Source organism: Pagrus major, chromosome 20 (assembly GCF_040436345.1).
Source record: "Pagrus major chromosome 20, Pma_NU_1.0".
NCBI classification, from domain to species: domain Eukaryota; kingdom Metazoa; phylum Chordata; class Actinopteri; order Spariformes; family Sparidae; genus Pagrus; species Pagrus major.
The window spans coordinates 9,042,197-9,062,374 of record NC_133234.1 but is presented as its reverse complement, the minus strand read 5'-3'; the positions used below and the strand labels follow the sequence as shown (position 1 = coordinate 9,062,374).

The window sequence follows — 20,178 nt, the reverse complement described above, 5'->3', positions numbered from 1 at the left end:
ATACATTTCAGAGGGAAATATTGTTCTTTTTACCTCACTGTTACAAGTTAATAGGGTAAAATAATACCCTATTAATAATACAAAATACACGTTATAATAAACCAGTGGTTCCCAAACTTTTTGTGGTCCGTCAGTGTCTGGCTGGGACCTCTTGTCATATCGTATTGTAGTACGAGTATAATTACATTGTGCTGATAATATTTCCGTACTTTTACTCAAGTGGGACTGTGAATGCAGGACTTTTATGTGCCATTAGGTACTTTAAGATTGTTACATTGGTACTTTTAGTCATGTAAAAGATCTGGGTGCTTCTTCCACCACTGCTCCGTCTTCACGAATCACTCCACATAAGATAGTGGAGGTCTTGGGGAAGGGAGGGATCCGGTGCCTTTGAGTCTGGGTTTCAAGTTCACTGTTTTAAAAAACTCTCCTTTGCTTTTCCATGCCTGAATCCAGAGGATCATTAAATGGAAAAATAAGCCTAAGCACTTTCACACTCAGATTCATGGGAAGTGAGAAAGCAAGGAGACTGTCCAAAGGTATGTGGGATTACAGCTGATATGGCCCCCGGCTCTTATCTCAAACAACAAAATCACCTCAAGACTTGACGTAAACTATGAGTCACATTAATGTGAAACAGTCCAAACACCAAGCTTAGTTTGTAGATCAGGTGTCATAGTTGTTTGCAGCCTTTTGGATTTATAGTATGTGCCTTTGTGTGTTTGAATCTAGAAGGGTGTTTAGCCTTCATGCAACTCCACCCCTGTATATATGTTCGTGTGTGTGTCGCTAAAGGCCTGTTAAGTTGATGCTGGCACCAGATGAAAGGGTTCACTTGGTCTCACATACTTGGCTGTGGGGTGAGGTCGGGGGGCTAATCGCTACCTTAATATCAACTCTGTGGAGCTGTGGTCATTATGAACGGCATCCTGACACAGAAAAAAGCGACTGAACACAGATGTTGTGAGGCAGATAATGCTGGGAACACACTCGAGGTAAATCACATTTGATAACGCATTGATTCACATGGAATAACAACGGATGTCTTTAATTTACTTTGTCTCGCCTTCATAAATCTGCTTACGCTAGACGGGGTTTCCCACATTTCACTGCGTTAGTGAGTTCAACTGGCTGGATCCCACAGGAACGAATATATATTGCATTCAACACACATGAGCAGAGAAGAGTGAGCCGTTTGTGAGTGTAACGTTAGCTAACTGCTAGCTACTAGCCTGCATTTCTGAAACTTCTTACCTCTTTGTTGATTTATACGGAAAGAGCACGCCGTACTAGTTTGAACAGCTACGCTCTCATTGGAGTGTAAAGAATTATATTGAATTTAAGAAAGCAAACTAAGTTTGGAGCTAATTAGCTTAGCTCAGAGAGTCCCGAAGACTGGATACAGGGGGGGAAAAAAATCTTCTTTAAAAAAATCAAAAGTTCAAAAATACACCTACCAGCACCTTTAAAGCTCACTAATTAACACTTTGTTTGTTTTATCCATACACATACAGAAATGGAAAAACAACATTTTGTAGCTTTAAAGCGAGTTACGTACATACTCTATAGCTTACTTTATAGCAAACAACAACCGGGAGACAAAGTCCAGAAGCAGTTACAGCGCGTGACTGCCCCTTGCCATGTAAGCCAGCTACCTAGCTAGCTAGAGCCAGACTAAACTGTTTTCTGCTGCTATGCTAAGCTAAGCTAAGCTATCACCTCATGTTTTAGTTCCTTACTAAACACACAGGATACAAACATTCGCCAAGAAACAGCTAGGCCACAGAAATTCCCATAGCCATATTAGCAAGCTAGCTGGTTTCCCCCTGCTTTCACTCTTTATGCTAATAAGCTAATAAAATAACATAATCACCTTGTGTTTCTAGTTACATACTTGACGCACGGACATTAGACCACCAGGCTAATAACTGCCTTATGTATCTCGCTTCACCTCACCCCACAGTGAACTTGACTTTCCATGACTGTGATAACCACACACCACAGGACGTTAACCTGCTGATATTGTATTGCAAATATCAAATTAAACCTGTTTGATGTGAAGGGGCAGATTATCCTGCAAGATTAAATATCTAATCTGACCTCCGATTATCATGATGGACGGATCTGGTCTAAATCAGCACCATAGTCTTCTATTGTGTTCCCAGTTTAAGCTACACAGGATTCAAACATGGGTGCAAATACTCCAGTATACAAAACATGTCCTTTTGCATCTTGGTCTTAAGAGAGTTACATCAAAGAATATAAAAAATCATATGTACAATTATTGTGACATTACACATTTTTCCCTTCAAAAACCATCTGAATACAAAATAATACAGACTATAAATACAGTAGACGATTCTTCTTACATACGACACAGTTACTAGTGGTGTGTGTGCGTGTTTCTCATAGCTGCTCCTCCCCGAACAGTATCTGAGCGTACACGGTGCCGCTGCACGACGCCTTGGTGTCCGGAATGGGTTTCACCAGATCCAACTCCGCGTAGGTCAGATTCTCCTCCACTATCTTCGGCTGGAGACGGAGGGGGAGGGAGGGCAGAGGGATGTAATGATGGAGGAGAGGGGGATGGAAAGGAAAGGAAGTGGTATCAGTGGTTAGAAAATGAGCTCCACCATTAATCTCAGGCTCAAGTTCTCTTGTCTGCATAGAGCAGGGAAATCTTCTAAACCGAGTCAAAACTGAATCCTGCACAACAGTTAGCATGCAGAGAAAAGAATACTTCCAAAAGCTTCCCTCTGATTTACAGCGTTGGTTTGGTAAACGTCTGTGTGCAGACGTTACCTTACAGGATTCAGGGTCCAATTTGCCTAAACTCAATTGCCTCTTGCTGCATTCTGTGCCGTTAAAATGCCCAAGCTGCCACAGAGCCACTCCATCCCAGTGACAATTACAGTTAAACTTTGGTTATGTGGCACATTTTATGACATCTTCTGGTACTTTTACTTGCAGACATTCCTGTCACACGCTGGGTGTTCTACATTGTATTTGGCACATAGATATATGGTCGGCTGTCGTAGAGCCCGGTATGGTAACTTTTTAGGCAAAAGGTACCAATTGTGGGAGAAAAATATGATTCTTCCAGGTCGGTCTGTCCTCATACAATAGGACGCCATACGTATCCTGTACAGACGTTAAAGTCTGGATAAGGATAGTGAAGTTTGCACTATGAGGAGCATATCTCATGGTCTCTGCAACCTGGTCATTCACAGCTACTGTAGATATGTCTACAGAACAGATGTCTGACGAACCAAGCCAAGGCAAAGCTGACTGTTTGCGTAAAACTCGTAAGGAGGCCTTCGATCTATCTATGTTAGCTGACTTAGTATCTGTGACCTGATTACATCCTACTCCTCTGGCTAGAGGTGAGAAGAACTCTGCACTCACCCCCCTTGATATGTTGTTAAACAGATAACCATGTATGGGAGGGATGCTCCCTGAAGCTGTAGATATAATTTATTATCTCTATTATTATTATTATCTATTATTTATCTATTTGGGAAGACTTGTTAGGATTAACATGATATTGCTCTGTGCAGACAGATGTATTGTCATGTTACTATCTCAACGTAAGTCATGGGTGTCTCTGAGTCTTCTTCATCTCTCCTGAACGGTCAAGCGAGCCGAAATTCCACAACACCAATGTAAGTTAGTGATAGAAAAGATTTCTCCAAAATGATATGTGCCAGACAAACATCTTATTGTTACACGCAGGTTAAAATGAGGTAAATTCCTACATCCTTTGCAGTCACGGTACTCACCAACACTACTTTCCTTGGTTGTGGTTTTAAAAGTTTGGGTTTCCGTGTTTTGTCTCCGATGGGAGCTGCAGGGATGAAACAAATGTCAGTGGTTTAGCAGAAATCTGTGCACAACAAGAAGCAGACCTCTACATCATATCCACAAACCTTCATGAGTAGGTTTTATTATATTAGTAAATACTCAAGACTCTAACTGGTTCTAATACTTAACAACAGCGACAGCATTACAGCATCTGTCAGCTCAGGTGTTTTGTTTTAATGGACTGCAATTTAAAGCGGCAATAGTTCTGGAAAACACACTCACTCACTTTCTTCCTGCACCTTAGATATGAAGACTGATACTGCTCTTATGTCTGAGCAGCATGACACCATCTGTTTCGCTTAGCTTAGTATGAGGACAGGAAACAGTGGGAAACAGCCAGCTGGGCTCTGTCCAACAGTAACTAAATCGGATTACCAGCACCCCTTAAGCTCACATATTAACATTACAAAGGTGCAATGCCATTGTTCCGACAGCCCATCACTCTGAAACCCCAAATATAAAAAAACAACGTCTGATTGTACTGAGAGCCCATTCATCTGACATCCTGATATTCCATTAAACAAACACCCATTGTTCCAAAAATACACACAAGTATCATCCACTGTAGCCCAACTGACTTTTAACCCAAACCATGATTGTTTCCTAAACCTAACCAAGTAGTTTTGGTACCTAGACATTTCACAATGTTAACCACGTGTTAATTATTGTTAATATGAAGGTCACCTGACTTCATTTTCTAGCACGTCCAAACACGGTAAGATATTGAGGGCAAAGAAGTCCAGGGAGGGTGTGTTTTTGTAACAACAACAGCCCTTTGGAGCAGTAGCTTTTTATTTTTCTGGATAACTGGCCTTCGGACTAATCAGATTTCGGTCAAACGGGACATTTTTTGGACTGGTTTTGGATTGGTTTTGCCATAATGTGCTGTCTGAGCAGTGGGCAAATCTTGTGTTTCATCAAGTTGTTCTCATGCACTCAAAATGGCAAAAAGTTATTATAAATACGACTTTAAAGTTAACATCAGTTGCACAAAACAGCAACAGTCTGCGAGGTCGGCCCTAAATCACTTCAAAACCCTCCAACAGCAGTATTTCCTTGTCAGCACAGTTGCTACTCAGCTTTTTAAAGATCAACTATGAGCTGGGAGGAAATGTTGGGATTTGGAAGCTAAACCACAACATGATGACCATTAAGTTCGTACTGAACCCAAAATAACTTTCTGCTTTCAGTGAAACAAAAGCAACATTCCACAGGCTCCCCCATAACTCAAGACTTATATGTGGACGGGGTGGATGTTTACCTCTCATGTTTGGAAAAGCCGAGCAGAACAAAATGAACCAAGAGTAAACCTCGGTTTGGACTGATGCTCGTGCTCAGCTATTTATGTTGTACAGTAAATGAGCCACTTACGTCTCTGTTGACGAGGTGTGGCTCACTTATGATTGGACAGTTTACATCGAAAGCAAAGACAGAGCAAAGTCTGTTCTTTTCAACATGATTCAGAAAAAACTGTAGGTGTGGATGCACCCAGAGGCTCTTGTTTACCTTTTGCTGGTATCTCTGGTGGTATCTCCTCTTGGTAGTCCCTGCTCCTCTTCTTCCTGTACCTCCTCTCCTTCTTAGGCAGAGCTGGAGACACGCTGACCAAGCTGGTGACTGTCTCTCCTGAGCTGGATTGAGACCAGATTTCCAGATGTTCAGTGAGGTTCAACATATTTGAGTATTTGTTGCGTGTGAGGCTGTGTTGCCCTAAAATCTTACCTGTTCTGGGGACTTTTGACCAAGTGGTAATTATCTGCGGAGATATAACACATTTAGAAATGTTATGAGATGGATAATTGAACTTTAAATCCAACATTTTTAAACTCTAAGTCACTTTTTAGGGGAAAAAGATGGAGAAAATAATAGAAGACAGGAACAGGAACCAGATTGATGAGGGTCAAAGGTCAGCAGAGAGTTATCTTGATGCAGCCGCTCACCTTTTAACCTCTGCTTCCTCTGTATGTACTGGCAGGTTACCGTCACAGTGAACATGCACATACACAGCAGACCCACTGAGCAGATCAGCACCGCACACAGGTACACATCTGAAACACAAAAAACACACGCGTTAGTCCAACAGTGCATCAGCCTCGTGCCTAACGTCTGACTCTACACAAAAATGTGAAGGGAAAAAAAAGAAGTACATGTTTTGCAGAGCTATTTAAGGTACTGTACTATATCCTTTGGGTTGGGCTATTTTTGCCAGCCAAGGACGATACAGTGCCAGTCCACCACGAACACACACACACACACACACACACACACACACACACACACACACACACACACACACACAAACTCAAACACACTAAAAATATGAAGACTTACCTTCAAACAAGCTCCACAGGCTTTCTTTGGCCTTGGTGGCCGGTAGAACATGCACTACATGGAGGAAGACAGAGAGAAGAGAAGCATGTAATGTCCGTAGTCACCACTGTGGCCTCGCTGCCGCCTGATTACACACTGGCTACAGTTTAAATAAAGCTAATTGTAGGAAGACAACGAGCTGAGGTCGGCCTCCTCCCTGCCTGATCCAGGCTCTGAATCACTGTCTCAACCTTAACCTTAACTGGATGAAAAGGGATAAATGGCTTACAAACTCAGACTTTAATGCAAACAGTTGGTTTAGAGTTCTGCATCATCATGAACTCTGATGCACCCATGCTCTGGACACTGACCTCTGTTTTACCTTCATAACAAAGTGTTGTGGTAAAAATAAGGCAACCTGTGCCATTTACACTGATAACAGTGGGTTATTTACCACTATTACATGTGTAGTATTTTTTATTTTTAAGATGACTTTTTAGCTTGTATTTAATGAGAACAAGGTCTGACATGGAACAAACCATGGACGTTTAAAGGAGCATTAAAGGTCCCATATTCTGCTCATTGTCAGGTTCATACCTTCATTTTGGGCGTTTAGTAGAAGATGTTTACATACAATGTTCACGAAACACATTATTTTTCTCATACCGTCCTTCGCTGCAGCACCTCTGTTCACCCCCTGTGAGAACGCTCCGTTTTATTCCCTGTCTCTTTAAGGCCACTGTCCCTAGAAGCACAAGTCTGCTCTGATTGGTCAGCTCTCACAGGCCTGAGCAGGCATGGCTTTTGGCATGCCTGTATGTTTCAATACTTTTTCAGTGGACCTGCTTTCAACTAAAAACTTCATCAAACATCATCTAACTTTCAACATCGTGGGACCTTTAAAGTTCCCACGAAGTCAAAATAGATGTGTTTCTATCACATATGTCAGTGCTCATACACCAGTGTCAGAGTGTTTTGAAGGTATTTTTAATGGTATTTTAGAGTTTGTAACCTTCTGGAAAATCATTTTAAAATGTTAATGACTCATCCTGCACTCAGGGGCATACGTTGTGTTCATTTCTCATCCAACAAGCACTTTCTTTATTTTATGACGCTGCCATGGATGTATAAAGGAAGAACGTCATCAGAAGGAGTGTGTTACATGTAAGATGGACAGGATCTCACTGATTCCGGTACAAAATCATAACTTTATAACTTCTACAAAAACACAACTTTAGCTGCTCTGCCTCGACAAACTCTGGACAGATAGTTTCACTACTACTTACTAAAGTAACTGCTAACAAACGTAGGCCATGGCTGTGATTTATGGAGTTCCCTGGTAGACAGATAGCGGTGGCTTCGTTGCTAAAGTAATTCCGCGCTATTAACTGCTGCCTGTTTTTACACATAACTCTGCCGAAGCAACTGGCATTCCTCATGGCAACTTTCATGGCACATTGGACCAATAAGTCCTTGCCGTGAGACAGAGGAAGACAAAAGTAAGTTTATATATGACTGCTGTTGGCTGGGAACCCTGCAAAAGGTCTTTAATATGCATTTGATTGTTACATGATCTGATAACCCAGTTGTTCCGGTGCAGAGCAGACATAAACTGGCAAGTTTACAGCAAAAACGCTGTAATCCTGATCTCTGTATACTGTAAGTCATCAGTATAAAGGAGCAGGGTTGGTTTTGTATTTAGGATAAAGTTAATTAGCCCTGGTATTATCATCGTATTAGAAAAAATGTAATATCATGCCTGACTATGGTTGCTCAGCTTGATTGGACAATTAAAGGGAAGGGCTCAGCTAACAGTCAGCTCAGACAAAACTTTAAGCAGCACACATAATGAGACATAGAGAGGCTCATTAAAGTTGATGTGATTTAAATTGTCTTTTCAGCGTCACCGCCTCTTAGATAGATATGGCTTCATCCCAACACAGACAAGATAACTGTCACACCCAGAAATATACGAGCAGAATATGAGCACCGACGAGGAATCAAAGGGAACGCAGCCTTAATCTGGGTAATGACAATCCCAGCTATGTGCTGCTTCGGCCCGAAATGGCTGAGAAAATATGTTTCCCATACTCGACCTGAAATCTCGCCCCACACACTCACTCATTTCTCCACCCCTTCTGACCACAGTAGTCTTAACACCGCTGTTCTCTCGCTGAGCTGGTGGTAGGAAGCTTGTGAAGTGACACCCACCGGGGCATCTTGAAATACCCCAAACCGCCAGCAGCTGACGACAGGCAGGCTCGCCACGCCGGCTGGAGGCTTTCCCACAGGCTGCGCTCTACGTGCCGTCTGACTGACAAACTTGCTGTAAGCGTGCTTCCAGTGATTGCAAAACACATTCAACTGTGATCCTCCCTGCATCCAGTGATCCTGCGTCACTACTTCAGACAATTCTTTGTGTGCAAAAGCAGCGTACTGAAACCTAAAACTCTTAAAAGAAAAGCATTTTCACCTTGTTTCAGTACCTTCCTTTAGATTGTTGGTTGAAAGGATTTTATGGACCCAGCAGTCCTCACACTGTTCTCTGTTGGGAACATACCTAAGGATTCAGTCCCCATCTGTGAAACCACTAACCCTACACTGACCATATGTGACCTACATTCTGCTGTTTGAAACACACTGGCCTTAATCACTTTTAAAGGGAAGTTAGACGAGTGGGTTGTGGATTATTACGTTCATTGCCAAATGTTTATTTTGCTAATATGAGTGGGTTTGCAGTTTGAAAGGTCAAGAGCTGAGCTAAATCAAAGCATCTGCTTCGTCAAAGTTGAACTGCGTGATGAAAACTGAATATTAGATTCGCTCGCCCCATTAACTAGATGCTTGGGCTTCAGGATTTTCAGAAATTGCCATTCGTACCTGGTGAGGTAATGTTAAAAGCAGGACTTTAGTTTTGTCAAATACTGGATTGGCGAGATTATGTTGTCACAAGAACTGCAAAGAATAGCACTGAAGGCTTCTCTTCATGGAAAAGATGTTTGGTTTCAATAAGAGTGAGTTTTCCAGCTGGTTTCACTGGTGCTAGCACTCTTCTAGTGTTGATCTGATTTAAGTTAGCCTGTTAGTCTAGACGGTAAAAGACAGATGGTGTTTAATCACCAGTATTTAAGTGCCTGTCCCTTTTCCAAACAGTTTCTAAGGAAACTTCCCCGTTGTAAAATAGTAAACCGTCTGGCACGTCGGGTTACAAGCTAACTAGCTTAACGAGCAAGAACGGCTTGACTGTGTTGATTTCTTGGAGTTTAACGGCTAAAAAAAAAGCTATTTACTGTAGATAAGCTTTTCTTTTTCCTTCACACGCATCATATATTTTGTCAAGAATATCAAATATCAACAATTTAGTAGGCTAAAGTTTCTGCAACGTGTTAGCTTCCAGTGGAGTAACAATTAACTTTGGGTGTTGGACTGTTATGTTATCTGCAAAGCTTGTGTTAAAGGCGCATTTCATATGACACCACTGTTAATGTGCCCTTTTCCCTATTACCACCATTGTTCATGAAAATCTTAAAACCACTGGTGTTATAGACAGTAGCAGCCGAGCTATCAGTGCTAAAACTACAGAAAAATACATCTGTACATGGCACAAACACTCTCCTGCTGCAGGCTGCACAGTATCTGGGTGAAATATCATTTCAAAAAAGGGCTTTCCCCTTCTTGTTTAAAGTGGCAGATGCATAAAGACCCACCCTTCCTTCACAGTCGATTTTTCACAGCGTAAATCTAGATAACATCTTTGACATTTATGTGCTGTTTCTGCCTCAGGTTCTGTGTAGCTCTGTCAGTGCGGGCAGCTGTACATGTTGGAATAATCAGAAAAGGGATAAATCTGGTGCACTGTGTGACATAAAACTGGCTCTTATTCTCTTCCAGCAAATGTCTTCTTTTTACAGTGGAAACACTCAAACAAAACTGCTTTTTGTTCGTCGCAGCCACAGAGTTGCATTCATCTGCCGACTGTATTTCACATTCGTGGCTCTTTTTTGTACCCCAACAAACCCGACGCTGTAAACATCAGTACACAGACGTGGACCAGGGTGAATAATGATCCTCTGTGTCTTCACTGTCTACTGACTCAGTCTCTGCTCTGATTTACTGTATTATAAGAGACTGGAGATGAATGCGAGTACACATCCACGTTGTGCGTCTTAACAAAGCTTTGAATAATCCACCCTTTCACTTCCTGTCGTGGCTCTTTGCATCTTCTTCTTCTAAGAATCAGCATCTTTCTTAACTTGCTCACTGAATCCCTATTATAGCAATAAACATAGGCCTATTTTATTGGCTTCTTCAAACTGCATGTCCCTTTTTTATGTCTACAGAGATGTTTCTGACCACAGAACTGTGATATTTCTGATTTTCATTTTTCCATTACAGTACACAGAGTTCCGTGTTCTTACTATTCTTAACCTCACGCCACATCCGTGTGCCGTGTACCCCTTGTTAACTCGCAGTCGGCCACATGTGTTAAAGATATACCTAAGAGTACAGTTTGTTTATGCCAAGAGGAGGCTGTGTCCACACGGCGCTGTGCCCTCAGTTTTTTTTTTACCAAAGCTTCTGACCTCTCCGGTTGTGTTTATTATAGCAGTAGTAAGTAGAGTAATGTGTGGAAACACCTGGTCACCTGATGTTATCCCACCACAGGAATTCCATCAGTTGGACGTCACAAACACACATTTGTGCACATGAAGTCTCAGTCATCTGTCGTCTCTCATGTGAAGTGGGGATCAGGGGCAGTGGTCCCAGAGGGGCTTTAACCCCTCAGATGTGTCGCTGATGTTTATCATAGCTGTCGACTGGAGGTGTGGATACTGGGAAGAAATACAACTGCCTGCTGGTCCACTGGGAAGACTTCCCAATGTCGCTAGAGCTTCGGCCTGTCCATTACAATTACCCAACCAAAGTTATTTCAAATTTATTTTGCTGTTAAAGGTTATATTGAGAACATTTTTATACAGACAAATCAATAATAAAAACACATTATAATGATTGTGAACTTATCATTTTAAAACATTGATTATTGCTAACATGCTATTGGTATCATGTGGTATCTGTGGTTCTTCAGTGCCAAGTAGTTGCCAGTTACTGTACTGCCCGAATGTTGCTTATATTTGCTAGCTAAGGTTAGCAACGTCAGCTAGTGCACAAACTGGCAACCACTTGAGGGGGCGGATGATTTGAACAACAGTGGTGTTGTAACGTGAATGCAATGGAAGGGGGGAGTTGGAGTGACACCTTTAAGCAAGTACTCGGTTGAGCATCCATAACAGATAATGTACTTTTTACGAGTGAAAGTATCATCTAATTAATGCTCTGCAACTGGATATTGGACTTGCTCACAAACAGACCCCCACACAGTTGGGATTGGCAGTCACACCTCCTCTACTTTAGTACTCAACACTGGAGCCCCCCAGGGATGTGTGCTCAGCCCCCTCCTGTTTACACTGTGTGGCGTGAATACAATGGATGTGGGGAGCTTGAATGCCACATTTAGTGGCTGAATGTGATCAATAACACCATATGTAACCAGTGCAAGAGGCGACAGAGCTGTGTTTGGAGGGTAACAAAGGAGTTAATCTAGTGTCATCCAGAACTTTGTGTTTTCATCTCGCCCCTGCTGTGTAGTAAAACATGTGTTGTCGTAATTACAGTATCCATCCAAAAATGTCGCCATAGGCGTTTTTATTAATATCTCTGAAACCACAATGGCGCTTCCGTGGATGAAAATAGCTGTCCACATCCTCGACCACAAAGGTTGCGAGCCAGACACGAGCCAGCTGCCCACTCGACTGTCACTGCACACAAACATTCAAACTTCACCTTCCTCAGCACAACTATCTCTTGTTCCATTTCTGCTGAGTCTCTCTGGTCTCTGTCTGTTCTACTTTTGGGAGGGAAACTCCTCGTCTGGGCCAATGTCAACAGCTCCTGGTAGGGACTTTGTGTCTGCCCCAGCCCAGACTTGGCTGTGGACACCCCAAAAGTCACAGCCTGTCGGAACGCTTCCATGGAAAATGTGGTGAGCAACGTCTAGTGTTGTTTAACACCGACAGTGTGACAGCAGTGAGCTTCAATAAGATGAGCTGTATTTAGATTTTTGAAGGATGAAACTTGTTGATGCATTCATTTTTAAGATAAACCACTCAACCAATGCCTCTACAATTGCTTTCTGCACGATTTTTGAAGTAACTACAATACTGACTGAACCTGAAGCCATTTTATGACGGCTTCTGTATTACCTGCTGTACATGCTCGGTATCTCTTTGCTCTTTTTCTGTTACGAGTGAATAAATAAAATCTGGATAGAAATGAGCATCACCATTAACAAATGCAAATCCAAACTCAATTACCAAGTCAAAAATAAAAAAACACAGAAGAGAAAGTCTCCTGCTACCCTCTCGTGGGACACAGGACAAAACAGTTTTCTGGTTGCTAGACCCCTCCCCTGAAATCTGATCATCCAATCCTAACTTATCAACCATAACAAGATATGGCAGTTCAATATTTAGCATTTTGCTTGGATTGTGATATGTATTTTTCTTTTCCAAAACCAAAAACACAGCAAAAGTGTGAAGGATGGATGGATGAAAATGTTTATCTGCTCCAGAATACGCTTCAAGTGTTAGCATGCGGGGCTAACTAGCCAATAGAAACCGAGCGTTATGTCCAAGGCTAACATTAATTTATCACATAGTTTGTGGGTTTAAAAAAGCGATAACAGCAGTCACATCCATTGTGTTGTATAGATCAGCTGAAAACGTTTAGCGAGTCAGCACTCATGGAGCTAACAGAGCTAACAAAGCTAACATTAGCTCAATTAGCTAGGTAGTTAAAGCAGATAAAATTGGGTAAATTGGGTAGAAATAAGGAGCCTGCTCTTGTGTACTTGCATAACTGCGAGGACATAAGGCTTGAAAGGCACAGCCACAGTTACAAAGAGTGGTTGACAAGTCTGAGACCACACAAAACCAAAATCAACACTCTCCTCGTGTCTACTGAATTCAAATTCAGACACAAAAAAGGAAAAAATGACAAAGCTTGAAAGTGTGTTTGTGGTTTTATGAAAGTGAAGGGATTTCTGCGTCATATCTGGTACCAGTGGATTTGTCATCCATTCCGCTGCGTGAACGTCTCGTGTGCCAGCGGTGGCACTGAGACCTCACACTCTCTCTGCTCGTTCTCCAAGATCGTCTACTCAGTCAAAGCCACAACTCATTGCGCCGGAGGATCCTTTTATCTCCGGACTTGCTCCTAACCAATGACATTCCCCCTCCCCAAATCAAAAGCAGGACAGTGCTTTCGCTCAGTGAGCCCACAGATGCCTCCAGATGGATGACATCATCCAGCTGTGGTCAGAGAAAATGCTACTACTGGAGACTCTGAACTGTTCCCCCAGGACAAATGTTTTTTCTGCTATCTTCATTGTACTGTTAACACAATTTGAGTTTACTGAGGGCTCCTGTTTAGGTTTGGACATCACCCCACTTGGTTTAAACTGACATATGAAGGCATTTGAAAGAATCACTAACAAAAGAGTTGTTATGCCCTTCTTCTTCAGACCCAGTCATATTCTTGAGGCCTAGAGAGAGAGTTAACTGGGCATTGATGCTCTTTTTCCACGCTCGTCTTACTCAAGCCTCAAACAGTTTCATGTGTTCACAGCTGGGAGCTGCTCGATGGCAGTCGCAGTTTTCTGCTGGCTGCCACTGAAGGTCTCTGCAGACAAGCCTGGCATCTAGGTTCAGCTTTTTTGCGGTCTTACTATTATCAAAACAGCATTTGCCGTTGCGTCTGTTGTGGTCGCAGAGATAGTTGTTAAGTCTCCGCCCTGCAACTTCAAAAGCAGTGATGTCATTCTGTGAGAAACTGATTGTCAGCCACTGGTTTCTCCGACCAAGACCAAAGTGGAGCAGCCGAATGCAGAGGTTCCCCAACTTTACCGGCTCCAGATGTACATTTTAGTTTTGACAATTTCCATAATTCTGTTTATTTAAAGCAAAGTCATTTCTTTGCTCTTGGAAACTTTTAAATAACAGACAGGTGTTTGAATGAAGAGTTATGAAGGAACATTTCGATTACAAGTGAGAAGCACTGATTTTATTATTTGATAGTTATTTGAACTTGAACTTTAAAAAAGTCTAAAAAATATGGTGTGTGGTCTTGCTCGCTCACAAAAAGAGGTTTGCTTCCTTTGCTGTCTACACGGTATTGTGGGGTTGCCTTGATGTGCAGTCATGTGCAGGTCAAGGTCACCAAATTTCAATAATTATGCAACATGATGTGGGTAATTAACTTTTTCAACACATTTGAACGGTTTCTGATTTAAATGAAACTTAGAAAAACTACATTTTTGAGTGAACTGAATATTTGCTTTAAAAAAATCTTGCAATTTATTTGTGTATTCGGCAACACTACGTGTGGCTTCAACTAAAGAACTTTGATTGAAGGACTGAATATTCAATGTGTTTGATGTTAGTTATGTTAACACCAGTATTTAATGATTAGTTTAGAGGTATATGTGAATGTGTACCGATCGATGTTCTATTGAATTATTCCTGAATAAAGCCTGATTTATGGTATGGTGAGAGTGTTGCTCAACAGAAGCCTGGAGCATTGTGTTATGTTGCGGACACTATCATATTTTGTCGGGCAATGTGATTGGGTATTGGCTGGAGGATAGCATCTGGTTACCAAGGTAATGACTCAAAGTTGCCGAAGCGTAACTCGAAAAGGTTGCAGGGCTCTTCCATTGGTCTGACACACTTTATCCTGGATTAGTCATTTGGCAAAACACTGTATGAGTGTTTGGAACATAATGAACATATGTACGGCCAGTGAACACCCAGGTTTCTTAAAAAAATTGACATGTTGGACTGAAGTTAAAGCTTGAAAGAATGAATCCAGACTGACTAAGCCCTCTGCTCTCTGTGAAGGAGAAAACTATAAATGGTTTAAGGTGGTATTTGTAGGAAAAGTTGACTTTTGAGTCTCATTCCCAACTCATCCCAAAGTGTCAGTATTTGATGAGTTGGAAATGAGACTCAAAAGTCATTTCTTCCTACAAATAGCACCTTTAAAGCCACCTTTCATGCCTAAGTGTTTCACACTAAAAAGTCTTTAGATGGAGCATCCATTTAACAAGTTCTATAAGCACTATTACATTAACTGTCACCTGCCTGCCTTCTCCACTGAGGTGCTTTTGGCCTAAATTGCTTTTCTGCAACTCAACAAATATGAATCAGCGTAATGCTAACAGAGTGCTTACTTGACAAATTCTCCAATAAATAAGAAAACACCAAATCCAGCCCTCACCTCTGAGCTCAGTAGCGGCGGTGCAGTTGGACGAGGCCTTCCAGCGGTCCTGGTGCTTTTTAAACTCCTGCACCCGGCACATGTAGAGCCCCCGGTCCCCCTCGGACACATTGAGGATCAGCAGGTCAAAGACTTTCCCCTGCTTCACCACCGTCAGCTTCAGTTTAGGCCACGAGAAACTCTTTGTGTAGTTGCCATAGAAACGGGCCTTCCTCATGTTGACGCGGGCGATGAGGAGTTCGTCCTCCGGCCGGTCTGTGCCCGCCGGCAGGAACGTCCATTTCACCACCGGTAGAGCAGCGTTACGCCGCCGCTGGGACACCACACAGGAGAGTGTGATATTTTGACCCTCCTGGGCCACCGTGAAGGGGGAAGGGGTGATGGTGACGTTGACGGCCAAACACAAATCTGGAGAGGAAAGATTTATTCAGGTTATTTTAGAATCTGTATTTGGAGCTGTATGTAGTGCCATGATGTCTGGATCTGTTTTATATTTATCTGATCAGATCTAATCCCTGAAAAGCTGAGAAAGCTGTCGGACATGTGGCTGCAGGTCATGTCTCAGTCAAACACATGTGACTCTGGAGCCATGCTCCTCTCTTGTTTTGACTGCATGCTGGTTACAGCAGCAGCTCTTTGGTTTGACAGAGCTGAGGCATCTCTCTAAACACATTCAGCTGTTTTCCTGACTCTCCTTTGTTTTGTCCATGCCACAGATGTCTGGCTACAGTGGAGACTAACAAAGGACTGAAACTATTGTAGTACAGAATGCTTTATTTACATTGGGTTGTGCATAGTGGATTGTATTTATTTGTTCAGCTGAAAAACCGAGTTAAATGAAAGTAGTAACCACCATGTTGAGACTTTAGATCTCTTCTGAGACATATACTTTCAGTCTGTTCCTCATATGACACACAGCCTAATCAATGCTGCTTTTTCTGTATCATGTGAGCAGCCACATTTGGACTAGTAACAATCAGGGGCGGACTCAGGATGTTTGAGGGGCAGGGGCTGAAAGAATAAAAAGGGAACCGCATGTTTGTGGGGGGGGGGGGGGGGGGGGGGGGGGGGGGGGGGGACGACCACATTTTGTCCACTGGAAGGGCACTTTATCATGTTTTATCTACCATAGGGGGATCCGAGAGGGCACTCCCGCTGCGATTTTTTCAGTGTTTTTTTTGTTTGATTTGAGAATGATATGAAAACACAATGGGCTCAAGTTGTTTTCACATATAAATGGCAAATTCAGACTCATGACAAAGACATTTGACATGTATGGATGGATACTAAAAGCAACCCTAAATGTAAACAGTCCCTCAACCATCTTAATTTGATGCTTTCACATTGATTTTGTTCATTATCTTAAAGGTCCACTTTGATAAGAAAGTTTTTGAGTCTCATTCCCAACTCAAACACTGATGCTTCGGGATGGCGGCCGACCTGACCTACTATCCCACTGTATCAGTATTTGACGAGTTGGGAATGAGACCAAAAAATCTACTTTATGAAGAATTTGACCTTTAAGCCTTAAGACTCAACATATAGTTCGCCCAGAAATGGTTTTAAATGAGAATATCTAGAACTGGAAAATGATTAAAATTTAGAACTGATTAAATTAATCTAATCTAGTGAATGGTACATTACAAAATATGAGTTCATTTAAATACAGAAGAAGCCAGACAGAAGCTAATCTGAACAGCATGAATATGTGGTGAATCTCATGACAGGATAGAAAGTCCATGTTGGCTAATAAGTAAAAAAAATCAAAACAGTAGCAATGATCAGGTCATTCCTGGCCCTCAAAAAAGTAGTTGAAAAAACTGAGACAATGAAGACAATGTCAAGTTTGAACGTCTCCAGTTCCATGACAGCTGAACTGACAACTGGCTGTTGTTGAAGACCGTCTAGTCTGTGTTACGGCTCCAGACCAGGGGGGGTCATGGTGTTTGGTCAACTGCTGTTTTTATGGTCAAGAATCACTGACATGTCCAAACTGTGATTTCAGTTTTTGCAATGAAAACTTATAAAAGGTGCTCAAATCTGTGTCAAATCTGCAGCATACAATGTGACTGTTACCCAAAAAGCTGGAGCGCCTTTATGACAAAATACTTAACAACTGGCAAGAACGTAAAAAATGGTTCTTCTAACATTTTCCCTAAAATAAAAAGAGTACTGTGATGATGTGCATTAAAATGAGGGGATGGAAGCCCTTCTTACTCTACTTCCAAAGTCACACTGAAGTTGAATGCAGCCCAAATGGTTTGAAGATGATGTTTAAAGTGTTTAATGCCTGCTTGCCTGACTGACTGACTGACTGACTCAAACTTGTCTCTTATTAATCACAAAATAACGATCAACATAAGAAATACAGTGAACGATTGTTCCACTACATGTCATATCTGACGTCCATACAGTCCACATCTCCAGTGGCTTTCTGGCAGCTGCGTTGTTTTTGGCAGCGTGACGACATAGGTCGGACGAACACTGAGGAACAAACTTTACTGCCGCTTGTGTTGCATGACAATATATCACATGTCTGTTTCTTCCAATATTGGGCAATTTCATAATCCACACTTTCCATGACACGCAAGCATTTTACTGTCACACAGGTCAGAGACGTCCAGCTCAGCACGTACTTTAAACCAATGGCATTTTTATAGCTTTGTCTTTTATTTGTTTGAGTTTGACAGGAGAAAACCAGGGAAACACAGTTGAGTGGCTGAAAAGTGTTGCCTTGGCGTTGATGTGGGGCTGTCTGACTGTTAAATGTAATAATGTGTTTTAAGAAATCACCATAAAATGAAGAAGTGAGTTTGGAAGCTCTGTTTTACTTTCAAACATTCTGAGGAAAACCAGCACTTTTCACTGTGGAGACTCCCTCTCATCTCTGCAACTTTGATAAACTTGGTGTTTTCTTGCCAACACACCCTGCAATCACAACTGTACTGACTTCAGCAGAACGTTGACAGTGTATAGAGAAGATTGTTCTCCATCTCCTCACCCATCACCCCAACATCTACTGTTTTTCTGCATAAACTTCCCTAAAAAATAGTTGATAACATTTATCCTCCACCACATCCACTCTGCTATGAAGCAAAATAAACTTTTCCTACCTCCAAGCAGTGCTCGAGTCAGGAGAGCGAAGACCACAGAGGAGATCTTCATTTTCCACGGCTGCAGCCTCCATAAACTCCCAGTTAAATGCCTCTGAAGAAAAGAAGCCCCAGGTTTCCTCCTCCTCCTCCTCTTCTTCTTCTCTTTTTTTCCCCAGCAGAGGAGTGTAATATGAAACATTGGACGCTCTGTTTCTACTCAGAACCTCCCTCTGCCCCTCCCCCCCCTCCTGTCACACACAGTGAAAACACAGTTGGCCCGGCTCACGTGCACACACACAAACACATGCACACGCACGCAGAGCAGACAGGTGAGCATGTGCGAGGACACACACACAAATGTGCCCGCACACACACACACCTCTGCTTCTGGCGAGTGAGTGGGAAATGTAATTTCCTGTGCAGGATGGAGGGGAGGGAGTGTGTGTGTGTGTGTGTGTGTGTGTGTGTGTGTGTGGGTGGGGGGGGGGTGTTGTTGAGATTGACGCCGAGCAAATCACACTTCCAGCTGTGGAGGACAGCGGGCGCAGACCAAAGTCAGGGCTTTTGTTTTGGAACACACAGAAATGCTGCCAGAGATGGAGGAGGGCGGGGCCGTGGGCTGCAGTCTGTGTTTGTGTGTGGGCATCTCTGCTGGAGAAGGACATTCAGCGTAATGTCACTAAATTATCCACAGTTTTCAATCGGGCCTCAAACCCCATATTAGATAAACTGTTGCGTCTGTCTGGATCTGTGCGTGCGTGTCCACGTCTATCTCCCCTCGTCTCTTGTCTCCTGTAACAGGATCCCACAGTGAATCTTTGTCTGTCAGCTCGGGGTTTTGGGGACACTTTTCTGGCTTTTATCAAACCTCTGAGAGCAGCGCTGTAGAGGTCTGGGACACTTTTTGATTTACAGATAATGGAGGAGACGGGGGGCCTCATAAGTGCTTCTAGTCTGGCGACGGTTTGACAAACATGGCCGTCTCTTTGACAAAGGAGTCCCCACTTTACCAAAGCTCTTTCACCTTCAGCGTTCAGTGCAAAATGTGGAGAGGGATTCACCATAAAAGGGCTCTAAACACAGCGAAGAAGTCGTTTTTCCTGCTTATTGTCATTTCAGCAGAAAGCTTTTTCCCTTAAAGGTGCAATTTGTAAGATTTGGCCACCTGTTGAATTCATACTCTAAACAGATAATAACTTTGGACCCCCGGGAGGAGGGCGACAGGGGGACCCAGCAGGGAACGCTAACAGCCTGCAGCACCATAACATAACATTAAAACTGTTATTTCTTCAGATTGTGTTGATAATTTTAGTTCCTTTTTTGATTGTTTTAATTGTAATTCTTACATACAGCACCTTTATTGATCATCAGCTAGTCAACATCTGCCTGGAAACTGAGTAAAATGACTGTACGTTCAATATTCGCTCTTCTTCAGCTCTGTCTCCACTATCCCGAGGTAAACAATCTGGTATTGTCGCTAGTTCCTAACTTTTTCTGCCATTTCGTACTGGGCTGGTAGTTTGCAGTGGGTTCATGAGGCTACATCCATGAGGTTCTTGGGGAGGTCACTGTAGAGGTT

The 20,178-nt window shown here is 42.5% G+C and overlaps 1 protein-coding gene across 1 annotated transcript; it reads right to left on the bottom strand.

Annotated features, from left to right (window-relative positions):
* Positions 1 to 2,315: 2,315 nt before the first annotated feature.
* vstm4b (V-set and transmembrane domain containing 4b) lies at positions 2,316 to 18,687 on the bottom strand. The gene is made up of 8 exons (XM_073490268.1): positions 18,618 to 18,687; positions 15,505 to 15,912; positions 6,193 to 6,246; positions 5,802 to 5,909; positions 5,584 to 5,617; positions 5,368 to 5,492; positions 3,780 to 3,844; positions 2,316 to 2,532 (listed from the first exon to the last, which is right to left on the bottom strand). The coding sequence occupies exons 1-8, from the start codon at positions 18,667 to 18,669 to the stop codon at positions 2,407 to 2,409; spliced, it is 972 nt and encodes a 323-aa protein (XP_073346369.1). The 5' UTR covers positions 18,670 to 18,687; the 3' UTR covers positions 2,316 to 2,406.
* Between the last annotated feature and the right edge of the window lie 1,491 nt (positions 18,688 to 20,178).

Bases quoted from the DNA above. Each gene is read 5' to 3' on its own strand.
- vstm4b (XM_073490268.1), bottom strand. From the start codon at position 18,669: ATGAAGATCTCCTCTGTGGTCTTCGCTCTCCTGACTCGAGCACTGCTT. The intron at 15,913-18,617 runs GTAGGAAAAGTT...TTTCCTCTCCAG, and splicing joins GACTCGAGCACTGCTTGGAG to ATTTGTGTTTGGCCGTCAAC. The intron at 3,845-5,367 runs GTAAACAAGAGC...TCATCCCTGCAG, and splicing joins ACCAGAGATACCAGCAAAAG to CTCCCATCGGAGACAAAACA.